The sequence below is a fragment of the Brienomyrus brachyistius genome, chromosome 16 (genome assembly GCF_023856365.1).
Source record: "Brienomyrus brachyistius isolate T26 chromosome 16, BBRACH_0.4, whole genome shotgun sequence".
Taxonomy (NCBI): domain Eukaryota; kingdom Metazoa; phylum Chordata; class Actinopteri; order Osteoglossiformes; family Mormyridae; genus Brienomyrus; species Brienomyrus brachyistius.
This window is the reverse complement of record NC_064548.1, coordinates 23860445-23879480: the sequence shown is the minus strand read 5'-3', so window position 1 is coordinate 23879480 and position 19036 is coordinate 23860445. Positions and strand designations below refer to the sequence as shown.

The 19036-nt window shown below is 44.7% G+C and overlaps 1 protein-coding gene across 3 annotated transcripts in view; it reads right to left on the bottom strand.

Moving 5' to 3' along the window:
- Positions 1-1980: 1980 nt before the first annotated feature.
- LOC125710191 (polypeptide N-acetylgalactosaminyltransferase 13-like) overlaps positions 1981-19036 on the bottom strand; it is a 31952-nt gene continuing 14896 nt past the window's right edge. For 2 of the 3 annotated variants that reach the window (XM_048979623.1, XM_048979624.1), the window contains exons 6-12: positions 17547-17717; positions 15577-15694; positions 14795-14975; positions 12134-12273; positions 10330-10428; positions 10080-10214; positions 1981-4389 (exon numbers count right to left, since the gene is read on the bottom strand). In XM_048979623.1, coding sequence (XP_048835580.1) covers positions 4249-4389; positions 10080-10214; positions 10330-10428; positions 12134-12273; positions 14795-14975; positions 15577-15694; positions 17547-17717 — 985 coding nt within the window. In that variant the 3' untranslated portion in view covers positions 1981-4248. Of the gene's footprint in view, positions 4390-8405; positions 8753-9446; positions 9477-10079; positions 10215-10329; positions 10429-12133; positions 12274-14794; positions 14976-15576; positions 15695-17546; positions 17718-19036 lie in introns of those variants that run through there. The other variant, XM_048979625.1, reaches the window with a different exon arrangement.

Below are 19036 nucleotides of genomic sequence, written 5' to 3'. Positions count from 1 at the left end.
CCCTAACCATAACCATAAGTAACCAAACAAGGCTTTTGGTATTTTTAACTTTTTGAAAAAATGGTCCCCACAACCTCAAAATCACAGGTTCTTATCACATTGTGGGAGCATTTGGACTTCACAATGTAATATATACATAACACACACACACACACACACACACACACAGACACACATACACACTAAATGCATATCTACAGACTGCGGGAGAATGGATGCACAGGCCAATATCACTCTATCATATCACTTTAAAAGCCATAAAAGTTAGAGAACCCAAAAAAGACCTATGATGGACTTCTCACGATCGGCAGGGTGACATAATGAGGAGTAACACTGGCTGTCGTTCGGGTGGGACGACATGGAAGCCTTCTGAAAACTTAACTTGGAACCTGCATACAAGAGACTCAGATAAGAAACCCATTAGCAGTTATTTTTAATACTCACCTTTTGCATAATGGACCCGTGTTTCGACTCATCTTATCCAAGCGTGTGGCCCGTATCGACCCATGGCCCGACTGCTCACACAGCGCAGACCTGGCTGGTCCGAGCCACATCCTGCCTGCGTGGAAGATGCAGGCCTCCTGCGCAGCAGGTGATGGGGCAGGCTGCCAGGACCTTGTAATTGTGCTGTTGCGCTTGTCTTGGAGAGATACACAAATGTTTATGGAGATCACATCCCCCGCTGATCACAGGAGGACACGAGTGTGGACTGCAGGCCCCAGCACGGCAGCTCTGCCTGAAACTGACAGCTAAAGAGATGGACTTTAAATTGCCTGTCTGTTTCCATTAAAATTAATTCACGTACTTACCTTGCGCAGTGGCTCCTCAGCGGAGATCTGATGTGAGACGCAGGCAGCCGGACAGAGCGGGAAACAGCTGGGAAGGAATTCGTCATACTTCTGGGCTGATGAGCGTTATTAAGACTGGGAGAGAAATTAAAAGACTAAATTATTGTCTCCAAACCCAAGCTGTCCTGGACTTCGGCAACAGATAACAGAGCAACGGTCTCCTAGGTAGCAAAATTAAGGAACAGTTCCCTCCTCAGGCGAAGATAATGAGGCCAGAAGAGCTAGATAAATTGTTAATCAAGCTGAACAAAACAGCCCTTTTATATGGTCAAAGTTCAACTGGAGCTTCCATAAAGGCACAGAAAGGAATATCTTTAATCGTTCTGACAAGCACAATAGAGATCAAGTTTAGCATACAATTGATGAATCAATAAATCAGAATTATGAAATAAAATCAAGTTTATAATCCAAAATGGTTCATTTTACCTGGAGCGTACTGTAGCAGGTCATAGATTCACAGAGGATTCACCGTGGATATTTTATAGAAGTTAAAATATTTAATCATCATCAGGCCTTAGGTGATGTGACACGTTAAGGGCAATTTTGCAGCAATTTATGGGACTGTGTCTGAGGGGTGAGAGAACATGTTTATACCACACTTCCATTAACTGGTAGCCCTATTTATTAAAACATGCTCATGAAAAAATGATCGAGTCTAATGGAGCTGAAAAAATTATCCACAAATTAAGTCGAGTTTGCTAAACAAAAAGGTATAGAGCAGCACACACCTTTTACGGCCGTGCAAACGTGACCATTGTATCATTGTCACATTTACCCAGAAAGCACCTTCTTCAGCGACAAGAATCCAGAATGACCCGCTGAGTTGTTTGTTTGTCCATTAAGAGCAAGATATTGGTTTCGCTTAGCCATTATTGAAACGGCACCTTTTAAGTGCGAGAATGTGGGGGCAATCAGTCAAGAGTATTACGATTGCGGAGCGTTTCTCACGGAGGGATTCAGACGTGGATGCAATCAGTGATGGCGAATCTACCCCCAGATGTGGTGGGAACCATGAAGACATCGGTCACCTTTATAAAGCTAATAACGTTTTTTTAATCATCCAAAAATAATACGTGCGACTGTTTTACGCAAATTCTCATTTAATTGTATTTTAAAAAATATACAAATGAGTCACAGATATGTTACACAACACTTTCAGAACAACAGTTAGAACACATATACATCCCAAACCAGCTATTCTTAAATTGCACACATTTTCAAACCTTTTTATTACAATTTTGTACCGATACATTACGTACATGGGAGCTGAATGGACTTCATTCATTTGCACATGACGGTTCTGCTATAAATCATAAAGCCATTGTACTTTTACAGAATGGAAAATCTCCAGCGACTTCATTCGGTAACACTGGATTCTGATATCGGGTCCCTACTGATATTCTCCAGAATCTTCTACCTAAAGCTCAGACGCTATATTCAGAAGGGGTTTCCATACCGATAATCTCTAATACAAAAATAATAATCTAACACATCTAACAAAATTCCAAAACATACCGTTCACATTTTTCCTTATATAACAAGCCTCTTTTAAACATGGGGCAATAGCTCTCTACCCTTTCATTGAGTAAAATTATTATTGGTTGTAAGAAATGCTAGGATAATCAATAAAAGTACGCTAAACTGATTTTAAGCATTTCCACACTCCGTTGTACAGAATCGCCCATGCATGAACCATGCACGCATTTCCTATAATTGCCTAAAGTCGGGCAGCCCTGTACTGGAGAACAGACGGGAAGGTGGACGCTTATCCAATGAAGGGTCACCGCACGCCTGAAGACAAGCCCAGGAAGGACAGGGCATGATGTAGGGCACGCCTTGGACAGGATGCAGGTCCACCACAGGGCACATGCTCAGACATTCTCTTCAGGCAATCCTGAGACACCTGTTCAGCTCAGTCACATGTCTTTGGATGGCAGGAGAGGACCCGAGCAAACAGGGAGAGACTCCTTACCTATACAGGGAACAGAAACTGAGGCCTAGACATCTCAGGCCACAGTGTTACCCACCAATGCACTTTGACGCTTGCAGCAAACCTATTTTAGATAACACAGTTGTTTAATAACATTTTAATAATAATCTCAACCTTGCAACCATAATGCTAATGCTGAAAATGCAACATTTTGACTTGCTAGTTAGCATTGACTATTTGCTTAAGTTTTTAACGCAAGGGCAATCACAGTATATATGAAGTATGCTTTACTCAGTACCATTGCTTACATGCTTTCTTCGATTAAAAAAAAAAATGAGCAACTTGGTTAGTCCTTTGTTATCCAGCATTTCTAAGTTGGCCACAAGAAGTAAACAAAGGCTAGAAGAAGTAGTACAAGGAAAATACCCAAACATGTGAAAATGGCCCCTGAGAAACCCACAAAATGGCATTTTAGAATAAAGTGAGTATATGTAATGGCGGATTGGGAGCCAAGAATGTCAGACATGAAGAAAAACAGCACCATGCAGATGGAGGTGCCCTTCTGGGGTACCTTTGACAACCGTAAAACAAACATGAACTATATCTTGGTAAATAGTTCAAATTGTATGTCATGCAAGTTCCTTTGGATAAACATCTGTTGATAAACAAATTCAAGAAAAACAGTAAATGACTTGGTTTTACTCAAGAGAGGATTACTGGTTGGGTAAGATATGTTGTGTTATAGGCAAGTTTGACAATTTGTGCATTAACTCTCTGAGATGTTTACCAGGAACATCATGCCTTCCACAAAAATGAACTAATTCAGTTGAGCTGCTTCCACACAATACTACTGCAGGTAAACAGACAGTACAGCAGAGTTCAGTGCTTGGTGAGTCAACGCTGAAATTCCCCAGCAATGCAAAGATCCATCACGGAAGACGGTGAGAACATCGGGCGATCCGTGTCATCACCCCCTCAGCTGGCACCCTGGGCCTGGAGGTCCTCAGCATGACTCCTGGTGTTAGTGGCAGTCACATAACTCCTCAGTCAAAACGAGAGAAGCTCTCACAGAGAGCAGGACTGGCCTTGGTAATGGGCAAAATGGAAGGAGGAGAGAAAATGGTGGAACTCCCAGTCAATCGGCCATCTATCAGGAAACCCTTTAATTGCACTGCAAGCCGGGGGAAGCAGATTCTCAATGACCTGTCTATACATTATGTATAGAGAGGGTGAAGGAAGACATACAGGAAGTCAATCTAGGGAATGTACATACAGTGAAGACAGTACTGGACAAGTTATCGACAATGCAGACATATCAGAGACAGAGTTGGACGATGTGCACACACCACAGTGGAGAAGGAAAGAGCAGGAAGTGGATGTTCTGCACTCCAGACAGAAACATTGGGCCACCCATGGGCATTACAGACGCAGAGAGCCTGATTGGAGGCAGACAGAGACGCTCTGATGAAGTCAGCCAATCAGGGTCATGTTCCTCAGAAGCCACTGCTGTGAGCGGCTCCCTGTGCAGTCCCGCACTGTGGGGGCCATCTTGTCCTCTTCCGACGGCATGTCCAAGCACTGGTTGCTGTTGACGTGCAGCAGAGTCATCCTCTGCGGAGCCGGACAGAGAGACGCATGGGTTAAGGACGTCATTTACAAGAAGCCATTCTTCCTAGATCTGTTCTTCTTCTCCACTCAGAAACCAAATCCGACAGCGACGGAATCAATGGCAAAGAGCTGCAATGCCGGCACCTGAGCACACAGTGACCTTCGATACTTTGCAGATGCTTTTTATGTTGTTGTTTGTTGGACCATGCAAGGGTAAGTATATTAGAGCAGCGATTATCACGTTATGTATCAAATTGTGGACCAAATAAAGAGGATGGGACCCTTGTTCATTTACGGCTGCCTGAATTCTACCACAATCAATGACCGAGCAGAGCCACACAAGAACTCTTCCCTGGAGCCACTTGGTTCTTCTTGGTTCGTTCTCACATTAATGGACAGTTTCCCCGCCAAAGCGCTGGTGCCCTGAGCTCAGAACCATCACAGCAGAGTCAATGGGCCTCGTTTCCGGCCCAGGCATGTGGCGGCAAAGGGGCAAACGACAGGACAGTTGAAGCGCAACATCAACGGTGCCATTTCCCCTCTTCCAATGCAAACTCTGGGTCGCGCCGCAGCCCTGCCCCCCCACAGGGCTTCCGATTCGCTCAGGCTGCCGCGCCCTTGTGAAATACAGTTTTCATGACAATGCAGATAATGAGCGTAATTACCCTCAAGTAAAGGGATCTTATTTCACAGTGCAAGCTTGTTTGTATTAATTAGCAGAGCATAATAAATATCGCCCATGTGAGGAAGGGGATTAAAATACTAAATACTGTACTTGGTATCCATTTTCCTCTTAATAACAGTCCTGAAGGTGTATAATACTGTCCCAGCTCCAGGGTGAGAGACAGATGGACAACGGCAGCACTGCTGGGTGAAATGATTTCTCTCCATTTGCAGATGGGCAACATCCATTTAAAAAGGGGGGGGGGGCAGGGTATTATTCATGCCAAAGTGTAACAAGCATATTTGCTTTCTAGAAACAACACATCCATGTTTAAAAAGCAACAGGAATCGGGGTTTGTAGACAACTGACACGCAGACTATCAGAAAACAGGAATTGGGGTTTGTAGACAACTGACACGCAGACTATCAGAAAACAGGAATCGGGGTTTGTAGACAACTGACATGCAGACTATCAAAAAACAGGAATCGGGGTTTGTAGACAACTGACACGCAGACTATCAAAAAACAGGAATCGGGGTTTGTAGACAACTGACACGCAGACTATCAGAAAACAGGAATCGGGGTTTGCAGACAACTGACACGCAGACTATCAGAAAACAGGAATCGGGGTTTGTAGACAACTGACACGCAGACTATCAAAAAACAGGAATCGGGGTTTGTAGACAACTGACACGCAGACTATCAAAAAACAGGAATCGGGGTTTGTAGACAACTGACACGCAGACTATCAGAAAACAGGAATCGGGGTTTGTAGACAACTAACACACAGACTATCAGAGAACAGGATTTGGGGATTGTAAACAACTAACACACAGACTATCAGAGAACAGGAGTTGGGGATTGTAAACAACTAACACACAGACTATCAGAGAACAGGAGTTGGGGATTGTAAACAACTAACACACAGACTATCAGAGAACAGGATTTGGGGATTGTAAACAACTAACACACAGACTATCAGAGAACAGGAGTTGGGGTTTGTAGACAACTAACACATAGACTATCAGAGAACAGGAGTTGGGGTTTGTAGACAACTAACACAAACTCTATCTGAGAACAGCTATTGAAGTTAATAGACCATCCTTGACACCCTGGATCGCTAAAGGATAGAAATTCTCATTGAAAATAATGTAATTGATAATGGATGCTTTCATTTTCAAAGGCTGTTTACTACAAATCAGTTTATGTCTGTTGGCTAAATGAATTGTAGATGTATTCTGAATAAAGACAAACAGTTTCTAGTGTACGATGAAGCAATGAGAAGGTCTATGAGGCAGACAGGAGAGACTTCACATGGGGCAGGTTACCCAGACTACGAACTCTGTCAGTCAGCAATGGCGATGTCATTTCTGACCTTGCTATAACAGCCTAATTCATTTCAGCTGAGACCCCTGCTACACAAAAACATGCCAGGAGGAAACTCAATTCACATTTAATGAAAATGTTCAAAATTTTCTGGGCCCCCTGTTCTTCTCTCATTACCGCTTTGCTGCTCCTGGACACGGTCACCATCACCAGTGCTTCACCGTCCCAGTGAGAGGCTAATCGGGTGTTTGTCTCGGGGAGGGTTGGGGGGAGGAGGGGGGGCAATTGTAGCCTCTTCATTAAAAGGAGATGATCTCACTGTTCACCCTCAGTTTATCTACTCTGCCCCCATACCAAAGTACAGCATTTATATGATATATGTATATTACGTGATATTTGCAAACATCTGCCTCAAAATATTACATTAAAAACGGAGGCACGTTCATAGCTCTGACTTCTATGTTTTATAACCTGAAACCATCAAGAAGATAACAAGAGCTTAGTGAGGCTCTCAAGCACAGGTTTCAGGACTGCAGATATACAGATGGCTAAGACAGGTGTGTGTGGGGGGGGGGGTTTACGGAAAGGCTTGAAACTCAACATGGCAACTGCTAAATAGGCAAGGAGGTTTGGGGATGACAGTATGAAAGGAGGGCCAGACACAGGTCGGCGTTACGGACAGGCATGGAGAACACGGACAGACGATCCATACTGAGGCTCAAACAAAACAAGGGACCTAAAGCAAAACGAAACAAGAAACAAAAGGAACGACGATGGTTCTAAAACACAGACAGGCAGGCAGAAAACAATGAACCGAAGAAGGGATCAAACTCCACGATCAGGTAACAAATACAGCAAAACCAGGAGCAAACAAAACAGCAAGGAAATACAACTAAATATAATGACTGGCTGACAGGAGTAACGGTGCAGGTGCTTAATGAACAATCACAAGGAGGAACTATAAGGGGCAGGTGTGGGCACTAACAACACAGGAGCACAAGTGAGGATAATCAAAATAAAAGAATAACACACAAAGGATCAACAGCAGGAGAGACTAAAATAAAGGTAACAGGTATACTACAAAAAGGGAAACACAGGGAGCAAAGACAAGGAGCAGAAATACAAAAATATATAATAAACCAAGAAAATACAAAGAAACATATATGACGCGAACTAACACAAAACGGGATAGCCAGCGACACCTGCTGGCCGAATTGGGAACTGACACAATGAAAGGGGGCAGGGCAGGGGCTGATAAATTGGGGGATTGTGGACCTGGCACACAGAGAGTAGTGGAGGATGGATGGGCCGCTGATTCCTGATGGGCCAGTTTGCGGGCGAGTGCATGTCAGCAAACATATGCGGGGGGGGCATAAACATGAGTGACGGAGGCCATTCTGAAAATCACATGCAACAGAGTCACGTAGGGTGACAGGATCCCGTCCGACCCTTTCCACATTCCTCCAGGACATCCAAATCGGGCCCCTAAAAATAGCCCGTCTCTTCGGGCCTCGAGCGTGCTAAAAACTGCAGGGATGAGCTGGTGAATCTGCAAAGTCCGAATGAACCACTTCAACAGGAAAAATAAATGTCAAGTGCAATCTAATTTGCTGCAGAGGCTACATAAAGGTCTCGCGAGCGGCGTGCAGACATGGCCCCGACTGGGACGGCGGGGCCCGTTATTGTTAGACATGTCGGCGTGCCTGGTTTCTGTTGCCGAAAGGTCACCGGCAATGAGTACTAAACATCTCAGCACACCACCGCATGGGAGAGCTGTGATCTATTAGGCATTTTGTGCTTTTTAAATACTAAAGAACCACAAAGAATTCCTCAAAAAATGGAAACAAAGGCCATTCAAAGCAGAAGCTAAGTTAGTGGGGAAGTTCTAATAGCTCGGCTATAGCTTGGTAGACTATGCAGCTAGTGACCAGCGTTGGGGATGGAATGCACTCATCAATTCCAATCCAAATCAGTAAATGGAACTGGAGTTGAAATTTAAATCCACCCGAAATTCGAATTCAATTCCAAATTTGTTTATAATATATTTTTTTTTTTCAAATCCCAACTCTAGTTCCATTTACTGATTTGGACTGGAATTGATGAATGCTTTCTGGAATGGCCCAAACCCTGTTAGCGACAACAGCTAGTGACTAGGCTACCCGATTAAATGCTGTGGTACTGACCTGCAGAGCTACAGGAAATAGTCTGTGGGGCTGTAATAGAGCCTCCTAAAGACTTCCTGCGGTGTGGAGTTGCGAAGGAGCCAGCTCTGCAGGGGGCTGTCATCGCAGTACTCCACGGTGGGACCATAGCTGCCGTCCTGCAGCCTGCTAATGGTCAGGCAGGACTGGGTAATGACGTGAAGGAATGTGCCCTTCTGGGTTCGCAGACATGAGGAGACAAGCCAATGAGATGGTGTGTATTCCCCCCCCCCCCAGCACCGCATCAAAGAAGGAACACGAACTAGGGCCAGATGAGCTGGGTTTGTTGTGATCATTAATAACAGGAGATGCATGGTGCAAAATGACTTCCTCCCTGCAGTCGTGATAAATGTCGCAATGCTAAGACGTCATAATGCTAAATGATTAAGGAATCGTGACCAGGATGGTCTCACAGCAGCACTGCGCTACATCACAGCACTTCTTATTTTCTCTGTATAGCAACTTGGAAGCATAACACATAAAGTCTCAATTACACAGAGGGAACCTTGAAATATATCTACTGCCATGAAGTGTACAATATTTAACCACTTTTATACGTTTTTATACTAGTTTAGGACTAGTTTATTTTCTTTACCAATCCTTATCAATGAGATAGGAGAGTCTAATAAACAACCGACACACTGCTAATCAGAGGTGGAGATTTCAGGTCCAGAGAGTAAAAGTCCAGACCGTGATTTTGTTTCAACCAACCAGTTGAGCATAAAGAGTCACAGTGACTGAGTCTCTGAGAAACAAAATCTTGGTCTGGATTTGTACTCTCTGGACTTGAAACCTCCACCTCTGCTAAACACAAACCAAATCCCACTGGAGTGCAGGCTTCACCATTTCAAAGAGCAAACTTGCACTTACCTTGAAGTCATATTCCCACTTGCCCACATACTTTATGTAAAAAGACACAAAAAAACACAATGCATCTTTTGCTACAAGTTGATAAATGATGAATAGTTTTACTCATCTGATGCACTTTGTTATACGACTAGCGATTCAATAATAATTATTCTACACCATATATAGAACAATAATACCACTTCCTTTACATGCTGACAAACCCATATTGTCTGTGGTGCAAATAATTATTATGCCTCATCTGGATAAACTGAAGTCCTCCAACAGCACCATCTAGTGGTCGAAACCCTCCTGTTCCCACCGCGTTCTCATTGTAACGTGAGTGATGGCATTCGATGGTCAGTCTGCTGGTGACCAGGATCGCAGGTTATTATGTTGCTTTTTTTAAGTTACTGAAAATACAGCAGCAGATCATTAACTCATGAATCTGTGAGGACGCCTCTTCACCGACAAGATGCTCTGAATCCTGTGAAAAGTTAGACTGGTATGACTGGCTGGGTCTGAGGTGGCTTTTATCCCATTCAGACTCGAACTCCTTTGTTAGCAGATAATCTGGGGTGGATGTGTTAAACTCCTCTTGTGAGCTCTCAGGCGTGGAATGACCCACCCCCAGAGAGACTGTCATTCCTACTGTACCTCTGCATCATACTCAAACATCTGGTTCCCCTTCATGAGGTGGCATTTGAGCATCACGACGGGCCCGTTGAGGCGGGACACGTCCAGGCACAGGTCATCTGTGCGGATCTCCTTGTCTGCCGTGTAGGAAAACACCTGCAGAGGTTCAGAGAGTGGACACCTCTGTCAGATGCCTTGATCCCAGCATCCACATCTAGGGGAAGAACAAAGCCATGGGGAGATTCCCCCCCCCCCCCCCCCCCCGCCTCACCTGGTTGCCCCCCATGCCGTGGCAGTTGAAGAAGCCCACCTTCTCATTTTCTTTCCTCCCCATGTTGTCCACGCACTGGTTCGTCTCGACATTCCGAATCTGGGAACGTCAGATGAACGGAGTTAAGCGTGAGATGAAGTCCTGGGATTATTGCTACAGAGTTTAATATGTTCATTGTGTTCTTCATTTAACTGTTACAAATGGGAGCATGTTTCTTTTCTTTTTGAGGTTGCATAAATTATAAGATACAACTTCATATCGCAAGCGTATGGGTGTTCAGCGGCCCGCGTGCCGTATACCGCGGCCCGCGTGCCGTATACCGTGGCCTGCATGTCGTATACTGCGGCCCACATATCGTATACCACGTGTCGTATACCGTGGCCCACGTGTCGTATACCGCGGCCCGCGTGTCGTATACCGTGGCCCGCATGTCGTATACTGCGGCCCACATATCGTATACCACGTGTCGTATACCGCGGCCCGGGTGCCATATACCGCGTGTGGTATACCGCGGCCTGTGTGCCGGATACCGCGTGTCGGACACCGCGGCCCACGTATCGGACATCAGGATGAGTGTGATGGGCAGAGCGGTCGTTGGCTCGCGTCACATTATTGGAACCTTGGAAAGAAGCTCAATGTGCATTTCTGCAGTGAAGCAGCCTGTTACGCAGATGAGGGATTCCCTGCCATAGGTACCTCCGCAGTCAATCATCCAGCCATATCCCCTCTGCTGCTCTGCGGCCGCATCATTACCGCCCTGTTATTCTCCTCTCAGTCACAAAGGAGTAACCCGGCCCTGCACTCACACAGAAACCGCCAGTGCGGTGTAATGATGCCTGTCAGCATCCTAAGCCCGGTCCCAGCTATGCCTTTCATCAGACTATCGACTCATCAGCTTCACTCTCTTCTGCTGCTTAACAGATATTTGTACCCGGCGAGATGCACGCGAGTTATAGCTCAGCGTTCCTGCCCATTTGTACAGATGATAGTTCCTTGGCTGTCCAATGTACACGTGACTGCCGCACATGACAGTTATACTTCTCATTCTCATTAATATTCACATACACCACAATTACTCGTGCGTCGCACCTTTTATGTGAAAGTCCCATACAGAGGCAAGCTGACATGGCCTTGGGCCCCTGGGCTATTTCCGACGTTTGTGGCTCCCTACAATGACGGTTTTCCTCTGGGGGCCCAATGTCAGGCCACTTTTTAGCCATGCTTCCGCCTGGATAAACGCGTGCATTAAAGCAGCCCTAACCCTATACGAACATCAGAAGTATGACGCTGCATGTTGTACAATGTGTAAGACATAAAATATTAATATGTATACAGCTCTGGGAAAAATTATAGGGCTTCAGTCCTGTTTCTAAGAGCCTGATATAAACTGTCCTAGCAGTGCACTGCACACCCGCACTTAATGCTTCCCGTTCTTTTTGAAGGTCACTGGATATCATCCTACGATTCATGGGAAACCGTCGGATAAGTTGTCGGTCATCTCTGCCATTAGAAAGTTGCTTCTGCCCTCTACCTGGCTGGCTTTTGGTCATTGCCAGTGTCTCCTGCTTCACCTTGTTCTTGTGTACTGTTGTCTTAGAAACTTTGAGCCCGAAAGCAACCTGTCTCGCAGTGTAGCCTTCTGCTAGCAGTGCCGATTTTTACATTTTTTTTTCCAGAGCTGTACAGGGATATTCATTATTATGTGGGAATAATAGCACATGTTGCATTTGACTTTTAAGTATCAAATAGCTAGTATCGCAAACTGCAATGGAGCCCAGCACATGGCAGCCGATCGAATCCGTACTTCACCAAGTGAAAAGTATCTCCTGGGGATCTGGGAGTCTGGGTAGATGTTCTCCAGGTACCAGGAAAAGGGCTTGCACTGCAGCGCCTCCCGGAGGGCCTTGCGGGAGGACACGTCCCCATAGTCCACCCGGGCCACACCTGCATGGATGACACCATTATGAGAAGGTTGCTCACGAATCAGTGCCCCCGATGGCCATTTAATGTCACTACAATAAAAGTACTAAACGATTAAGCAGAAACAGTGACATCACTCTGAGGACAGGCAAGGAACCTTCTTCTGATTGCGGCCCTTTAAAATACAAATAAAGCTGCACAAATGATCTAAAGGGAGGACAGGACGACTATACAAAAGCATCGTGTAGCCGATTCAAAGCAACTCACAGTTCTTATCCAGTATGCAGGCATATTTGGTGACTTATCACCTCATAAATCAGCTAAATTCAGATTATGAGTAAATGGGAATATTCCAGTGAGAAATAATACTCAAAGCCCCCTCCTCTTTAAGAGACATCTCTGCAGCGAAAACCCTAACAGGAATTCGCCGTTGAACAGCAACCCCTCCTCACCCTCTGCGACAGATTCAAACTCCAGCATTTTCTCAACAAGATCCGTAAGACTGTCTGCCCGCAAAACAAAGGTGTCCTGATTGCAATACTAGAAATGCACAGCAGGGGGAACCCTTGCCACTTACATTCTTGATTCCAGCCAGTTTCAAGCAAAAACAACAAAAAAAATGGACCTTTTAAAAAATGTATTCCACTTATAATCAAAATCTCCAAATGAAAACTATATGACAGGAATTCCATACATCTTGTGTTTAACCAAGACCTACTTCCTGGAATTACTCAGAAATGATTAATTATCACACCATATGGTGGATATTTTAACAATGAACAAAGTAAAATATCTCTCTGAATGAAAAATATCTGTATAAGAGATTTTGTTAATTTTCTACTTAAATGTTATTTTTTATTAGTATAATGTATGTAAATGCATCTGAATAAAGGGGTGTGCCTGCTGTATAATCTGTTATTGCTAAGCATGTTCCAAAGCTCCCGTCAGTCACCTTGACTGGGACTGAGGACTGGTCTTTGTTTACCCTGAAAATATTCTGCCACTGGATGGTGCTCCAAGAAGCATGAACTTTCCTCACCCCTAGTTAATAAACAAACAGATACCGGCTGATCTCCCCTGGGGGGGTATTTACTCAAGAAGCACCGTAGCAAATAAGAAACCCAAGGTCAAGCCAGCATTATTAGGTAGGCTGAAAAGGAACAAAGAGGTTCTGTGAAACCCAGTCAAATTATCCATGAGCCACAGTAGCCAATCAGGGGTTCGGTGAAACCCAGTCAAAATATCCATGAGCCACAGTAGCCAATCAGGGGTTCGGTGAAACCCAGTCAAAATATCCATGAGCCACAGTAGCCAATCAGGGGTTCGGTGAAACCCAGTCAAAATATCCATGAGCCACAGTAGCCAATCAGGGGTTCTGTGAAACCCAGTCAAAATATCCATGAGCCACAGTGGCCAATCAGGGGTTCGGTAAAACCCAGTAAAAATATACATGAGCCACAGTAGCCAATCAGGGGTTCGGTGAAACCCAGTTAAAATATCCATGAGCCACAGTAGCCAATGAGTGGGTGTCTGGCACTCAAACTGGCCACTCACAGCTCACACAGACCTCTGTAACATCCTAATTCATTCTATTCAAAACACTCTATGGGCAGCATTAGCCCAGACAACCACCCTCCTCTGCACTGGAGAAATAGTGCAATAACAAAAAAGAATAGTTTCCTTTAAATTACTGAAAAATAATCTGGAAAAAAACATTGCTGGAGAGCAACTGTGAATGCACTGTACCTCTTTGGAGACTCATTAGTTCATTACAGACAGCCATGTACGCAAACGATGAGAAGCAAGGCGCAGCTTGGTGCAGAGCCTGCGAACCACATAGCTAAGCTCTGTTGATATCTGTTGACGTCACCTACACTGTCCCCCGACAGCAACGCTGCTAGTAAACGTTCCAAATGACAACAACATGGAGGTTGACACAGGCAAAGTGAGGTTCTTAGTACCATTACCAGATCCGGAGAAGACGCCTAACAACGGTCAACCGGCATGTTATCGGTCAGGGAAAGTTTAACTGCAACAAAATGCAGAACTTCTCAGCCATGAGACGACATTCTTTGTTAGGTCACTGGGGACGGCGTGAACTTGGATGGAAAAAAAAAATAAATCGCTTTCGGTGACACTCAAAATACTGAAAAATAGATTCAATAGGACTGAAAAGTCACGACTCATTATCAGTAAGCGGATATCAGGGAGCCAAGTCAGCGAGACGTTCCTATTAAAAATTCAACAGATGCACACAGAGTAATAAAGTGTACTTAAGACTTAAAAAGACATTTTTTCTCAGAGATCTAAGTTCAAAACTAAGTCAATCTGCAGCTATCTTTTTATAGAGTCAAGTGTACTCAAAAGAGGTTAATTAATTTAGGAACTGGCTTGTGTGGTAATAAATTAAGCAATATGACAAGTTATATACAGTAAAGTAGAACGCATGGTGGGTAAAAATATTATATAAACAAATATGCTACAAATTTTGACATGCTACAGCATATCCTACCCTTTTCCAGGAACAACCAGCAGGTGGCACTACCTGGGGAGATGACATAGAAGAAGTCCTTGAAATCATCCATCCAGACTTCAGCCAGACGCCGGTTGTTCTTGTTGATGACCTGGCCTGTGCCCCCAGGAAAGCTGTATGGGGTGGCTTTGCGAAACACGTGACCCACATGTGAACATGTGATGATCTCCAGCGAGCCCCCGCATTGCCAGATCTGCGGGACAGCTGTGGTGAGAGATGCTGTCCAAGCGACCGTGGACTTCCATGATGCCCTCATCTTTAATACTGATTAATCATTCGTATTTATGCATTAGCTCAATGTTTCCCAATCCGGTCCTTGGGGACCCATAGTCAGTCCATGTTTTTGCTCCCTCTGAGGTCACTGCCAGACAGTCCACATTTATGCTTCTTCCCAACTCCCTACTGGAGCAAAAACTCCTGGAGCAACACGACTGTCTGGGGATCACCGAGGACTGGACTGGGCAACACTGCATAATTAGCTGATAGAACTGTTACATAATATGTAACTGCAGTCCATAACAACTCCAACTAATAAACTAGCGTTATTTCAATCTTTCCTTAGTCATCCATTCCAGATATTTCTATCCACCACTGACAAATATAACATAGCTAATTAATTACTGATGTAACCCTTATTTTAATCACGAGCAATATAGGTGAAACATAATTTTGGGAATGGTTGGGGTTCACCTATGACAGGAACGCAAGTACTGCAGTCACTGACAGCTTAAGTTAGCTACATTTCATCAAAAGCAAAACAGCTGGGCGTTGTTTTACAGAAATCACAGATTTACCCTGAAAGATATTTCTAAGTTCTCTCCCCCCCAGATATCCATTCCTGGGTCATACGTCCCGATCTCTTCGAAGTACGATCTGTCAATAGAGAACAGCCCCCCTGCCATGGTTGGGGTCCTGCAGGAGGAAACGATGCATGAAAAATGTCACAGCATTTTATAAAGAAGGAAAATACAAGGAACAGATCAAAAAGTCAAAATACAGAAATTTCCCACCTTCCTGAAACAAAATTGTCACAAGCCAGGGTTTGGGTTCCTTAACTGTTGTGGGGCCTCATTTCAGCTCATGGGAGTTTTACTTACACTAAAAAGTTCTGAGGGCAGAACAGAAAAATAATTGCCTATCTTTCTGAACCAATCAAATTGTAAAGGAGGTGGGACCAACCTATCAGATATCTTGGTCCCGATTCCTTAGTTGCCTGGACCGACCTCCTCTACAATCTGATTGGTTCAGAAAGATAACCAATCATTTTTTTGTTCTGACCACTGACGAGCCTCGTTTCATGGGTGAAATTCTGTGTGATTCAAGTTTACCGGCTACAACGACAGTCACACTTTCCACTGTGGGAACCCTGCTGAAAAAACCAGCATGACCAGGTTAAACTTGACCAATTTATGACAGTTGACTAGCATAAGGTATGTTTTCACATGATAGTTTGATGGTTCAGCTGGTCATACCAGCTTGTAATGGTTATTCTAGCTGGTTTAGCTTTTTATACCAGCATGCCCAGCTTGATTGGCTGGACACACCAGGATAACCAACTGGTATTTTGCAGGGGTTTTTTTAGCAGGGAAGTTTTGGATTCAAGCTAAAGTGTTTCATTCTGAGACATTTGCTAGGTTTACGTTAAACAGCAAAGCAGTTCCTTTGTATGTTACTCGATTCACCAAAATGGTCCATCCACTAACCCACATAAGGCATGGATCTGCCATCGAGATATTTCACACTGGCTAACAGCGATTACAGACAAGGGCAAAGACTCATAGAGTGTGGACCGTAACCACCCCCTATGGCCTCTTTTTAAACCCAGTTTGATTGCTAAGCCATTCATTTAACACAATCCATCTCCTCTGTTCTCTGCATTCATGACAAAGAGCTCCCAGGACGCCTGTACTGAGTTACTGGCCGTACGTCTCACGGCTCCGAAGATGCCAGCATTAGCAATGTCAGCTGTGCAGATGTCTCACTTGTTTGTTTTCGTCTCCCGAAATTAGAACATTCAACGACAGCAAATGCATCAGACAGATGCCAGTAACAATGGGACTCAAACAAATGCAGTCTCTGGCAAATGGGGACGTCTGAGTGCGTCGCAGACACATCTAAAGCTCAGTTTCTTCAGCAGATGAGAAGATAATCTTGTTCTTATTGCAGACTACGGCAGCCACATTCAACATCACTACTTATTTAGAACCCAGCATCACCCTTCAATTTAGCTGGGCATTACATCAAGAAGCCAAGTTAAGCTCTCTACTCAGCACTAAGTATAATGACTGTGGTTTTTTCCTTAGGTTTGAACCATGCAAACTTCTGGCAACTTCTGAAGCCTTCAGTCACTCTTCCAATCAGCCTGAAGCCCTTCACGAGACCATTGACATCAAATAGCTTCGACGCCCCCCGATAGGAAAAGGGTCTGTGGTTTGTCAAATGCTTGTGCTTGAGGAAATGTGGCTTTAAAACCCACAATGGACTGGATTATTGTCCACCGTAAATCACGCTGGAATATCCCATCTCTTATTGATTACTTTATTGGTTCCCATTAAATTAAACAAGTAGTGTTTGAGTGCAATAATCCTGCCTGCTGAAGGTGCAGCTTTGCATAAGAAAGCCTCAGGTTTAATTGTTTTCTTCAATAAAGGCAATTCCTTGAACTTTATATATTATTTCATCTTATTGCCCCCCGATAAGCCTCAGTCAGGACACCCTCTTGCTTTTTTGCATCCCAGAACATGCATCCCAGCCGTCCCCTTGCCTGACAGGAAGCGTCCGATCCCCTTTCCTCCTGTCCATCTCCCTCTGAGGTACGGGGTACCATCTGAAGTTCAGCTTCCAGTTGAAGCCGCCGTAGGTCATGTCGGATCCCGCCATGTACTCAAAGGTGTCGTCACTGATGACATCGATGATGGGACACACCACTGCCTTCCTGCGAGAACAAGGGCCGCAGGACGACCGGTGTCGTGAGGGTGGCTGTAACAAACTACTATTTTCGGCAAAAAAAGAAGACATTGCAGTCAAGCTCTAAACCTAAATGTAAATGTGTCTGAACTTGAAAAAGTTATTTGTTGTACAATTTGTTATTACTTAGAATAACATTTTTGATTTGCTATGGAACATAAGTCATGTGACGCAGGTATACTGCTCTGTATGTGACAATTAGGCAGAGAGTCATACAGTTAGATGTTTTTTAATATTTGTATTTGATATATTTTGTGGGGGCGGCATGGTGGTGCAGTGGTTAGCACTGTCGCCTCACACCTCTGGGACCCGGGTTCGAGTCTCCGCCTGGGTCACATGTGTGCGGAGTTTGCATGTTCTCCCCGTGTCGTCGTGGGGTTTCCTCCGGGTACTCCGGTTTCCCCCCACAGTCCAAAAACATGCTGAGGCTAATTGGAGTTGCTGAATTGCCCGTAGGTGTGCATGTGTGAGTGAATGGTGTGTGAGTGTGCCCTGCGATGGGCTGGCCCCCCATCCTGGGTTGTTCCCTGCCTCGTGCCCATTGCTTCCGGGATAGGCTCCGGACCCCCCGCGACCCAATAGGATAAGCGGTTTGGAAAATGGATGGATGGATGGATGGATGGATGGATATATTTTGTTATTAAACCTTTTTTACACAATTTAACAAAGGATTCCTTACAATTTGGGAGCCTTCATCGCGTCATACAACGTCTGCTCCGTTAGTGCATAGAAAGCAGGAGAAGGACATTTACACTAAACTGCTAGTAATGCAGAAGATTAAAAGTCATTAAATCAGACCATACCTGTAGGGTAAATTTCCTCATTTTATTTAGGGCTCGTTCCATTTGCGAAGTAGATATTTAAATGATCTTTTTAGTGTCCGGTAAGCCAACAAACGCAAGATCAATGCAGGATGAAACCTGCCTTATTGCCGCTACGTTACACACAGCAGGAGAAAATGTTTATTACAGAGCCAATGATCACCGTCAGTGAGCGGCACATGAAAGCAGAATTTCATTTACATCGTGTCCAAAAGACGAGAGAGCTTCAGGCTACGTTAAACATGTCTCCCCCAAGGGAGGGAGCCGTCAGATTAGCATCCATGGCAGAAGATCGTTTTTGTCTTTCTTTTCCCCCCTCCTCGTTCCATCACTTTCCGTCTCAATCAGCGTGAGACGCCGTAAAAGGGCCACAATGTCCTCAGCCTCCCAGAGACAGGCGCATTATCGGCCGCGACCTGCCCAAGTGCACAAAATCAATGTCACGAGAGTGCAGGTGTTAGCAGGA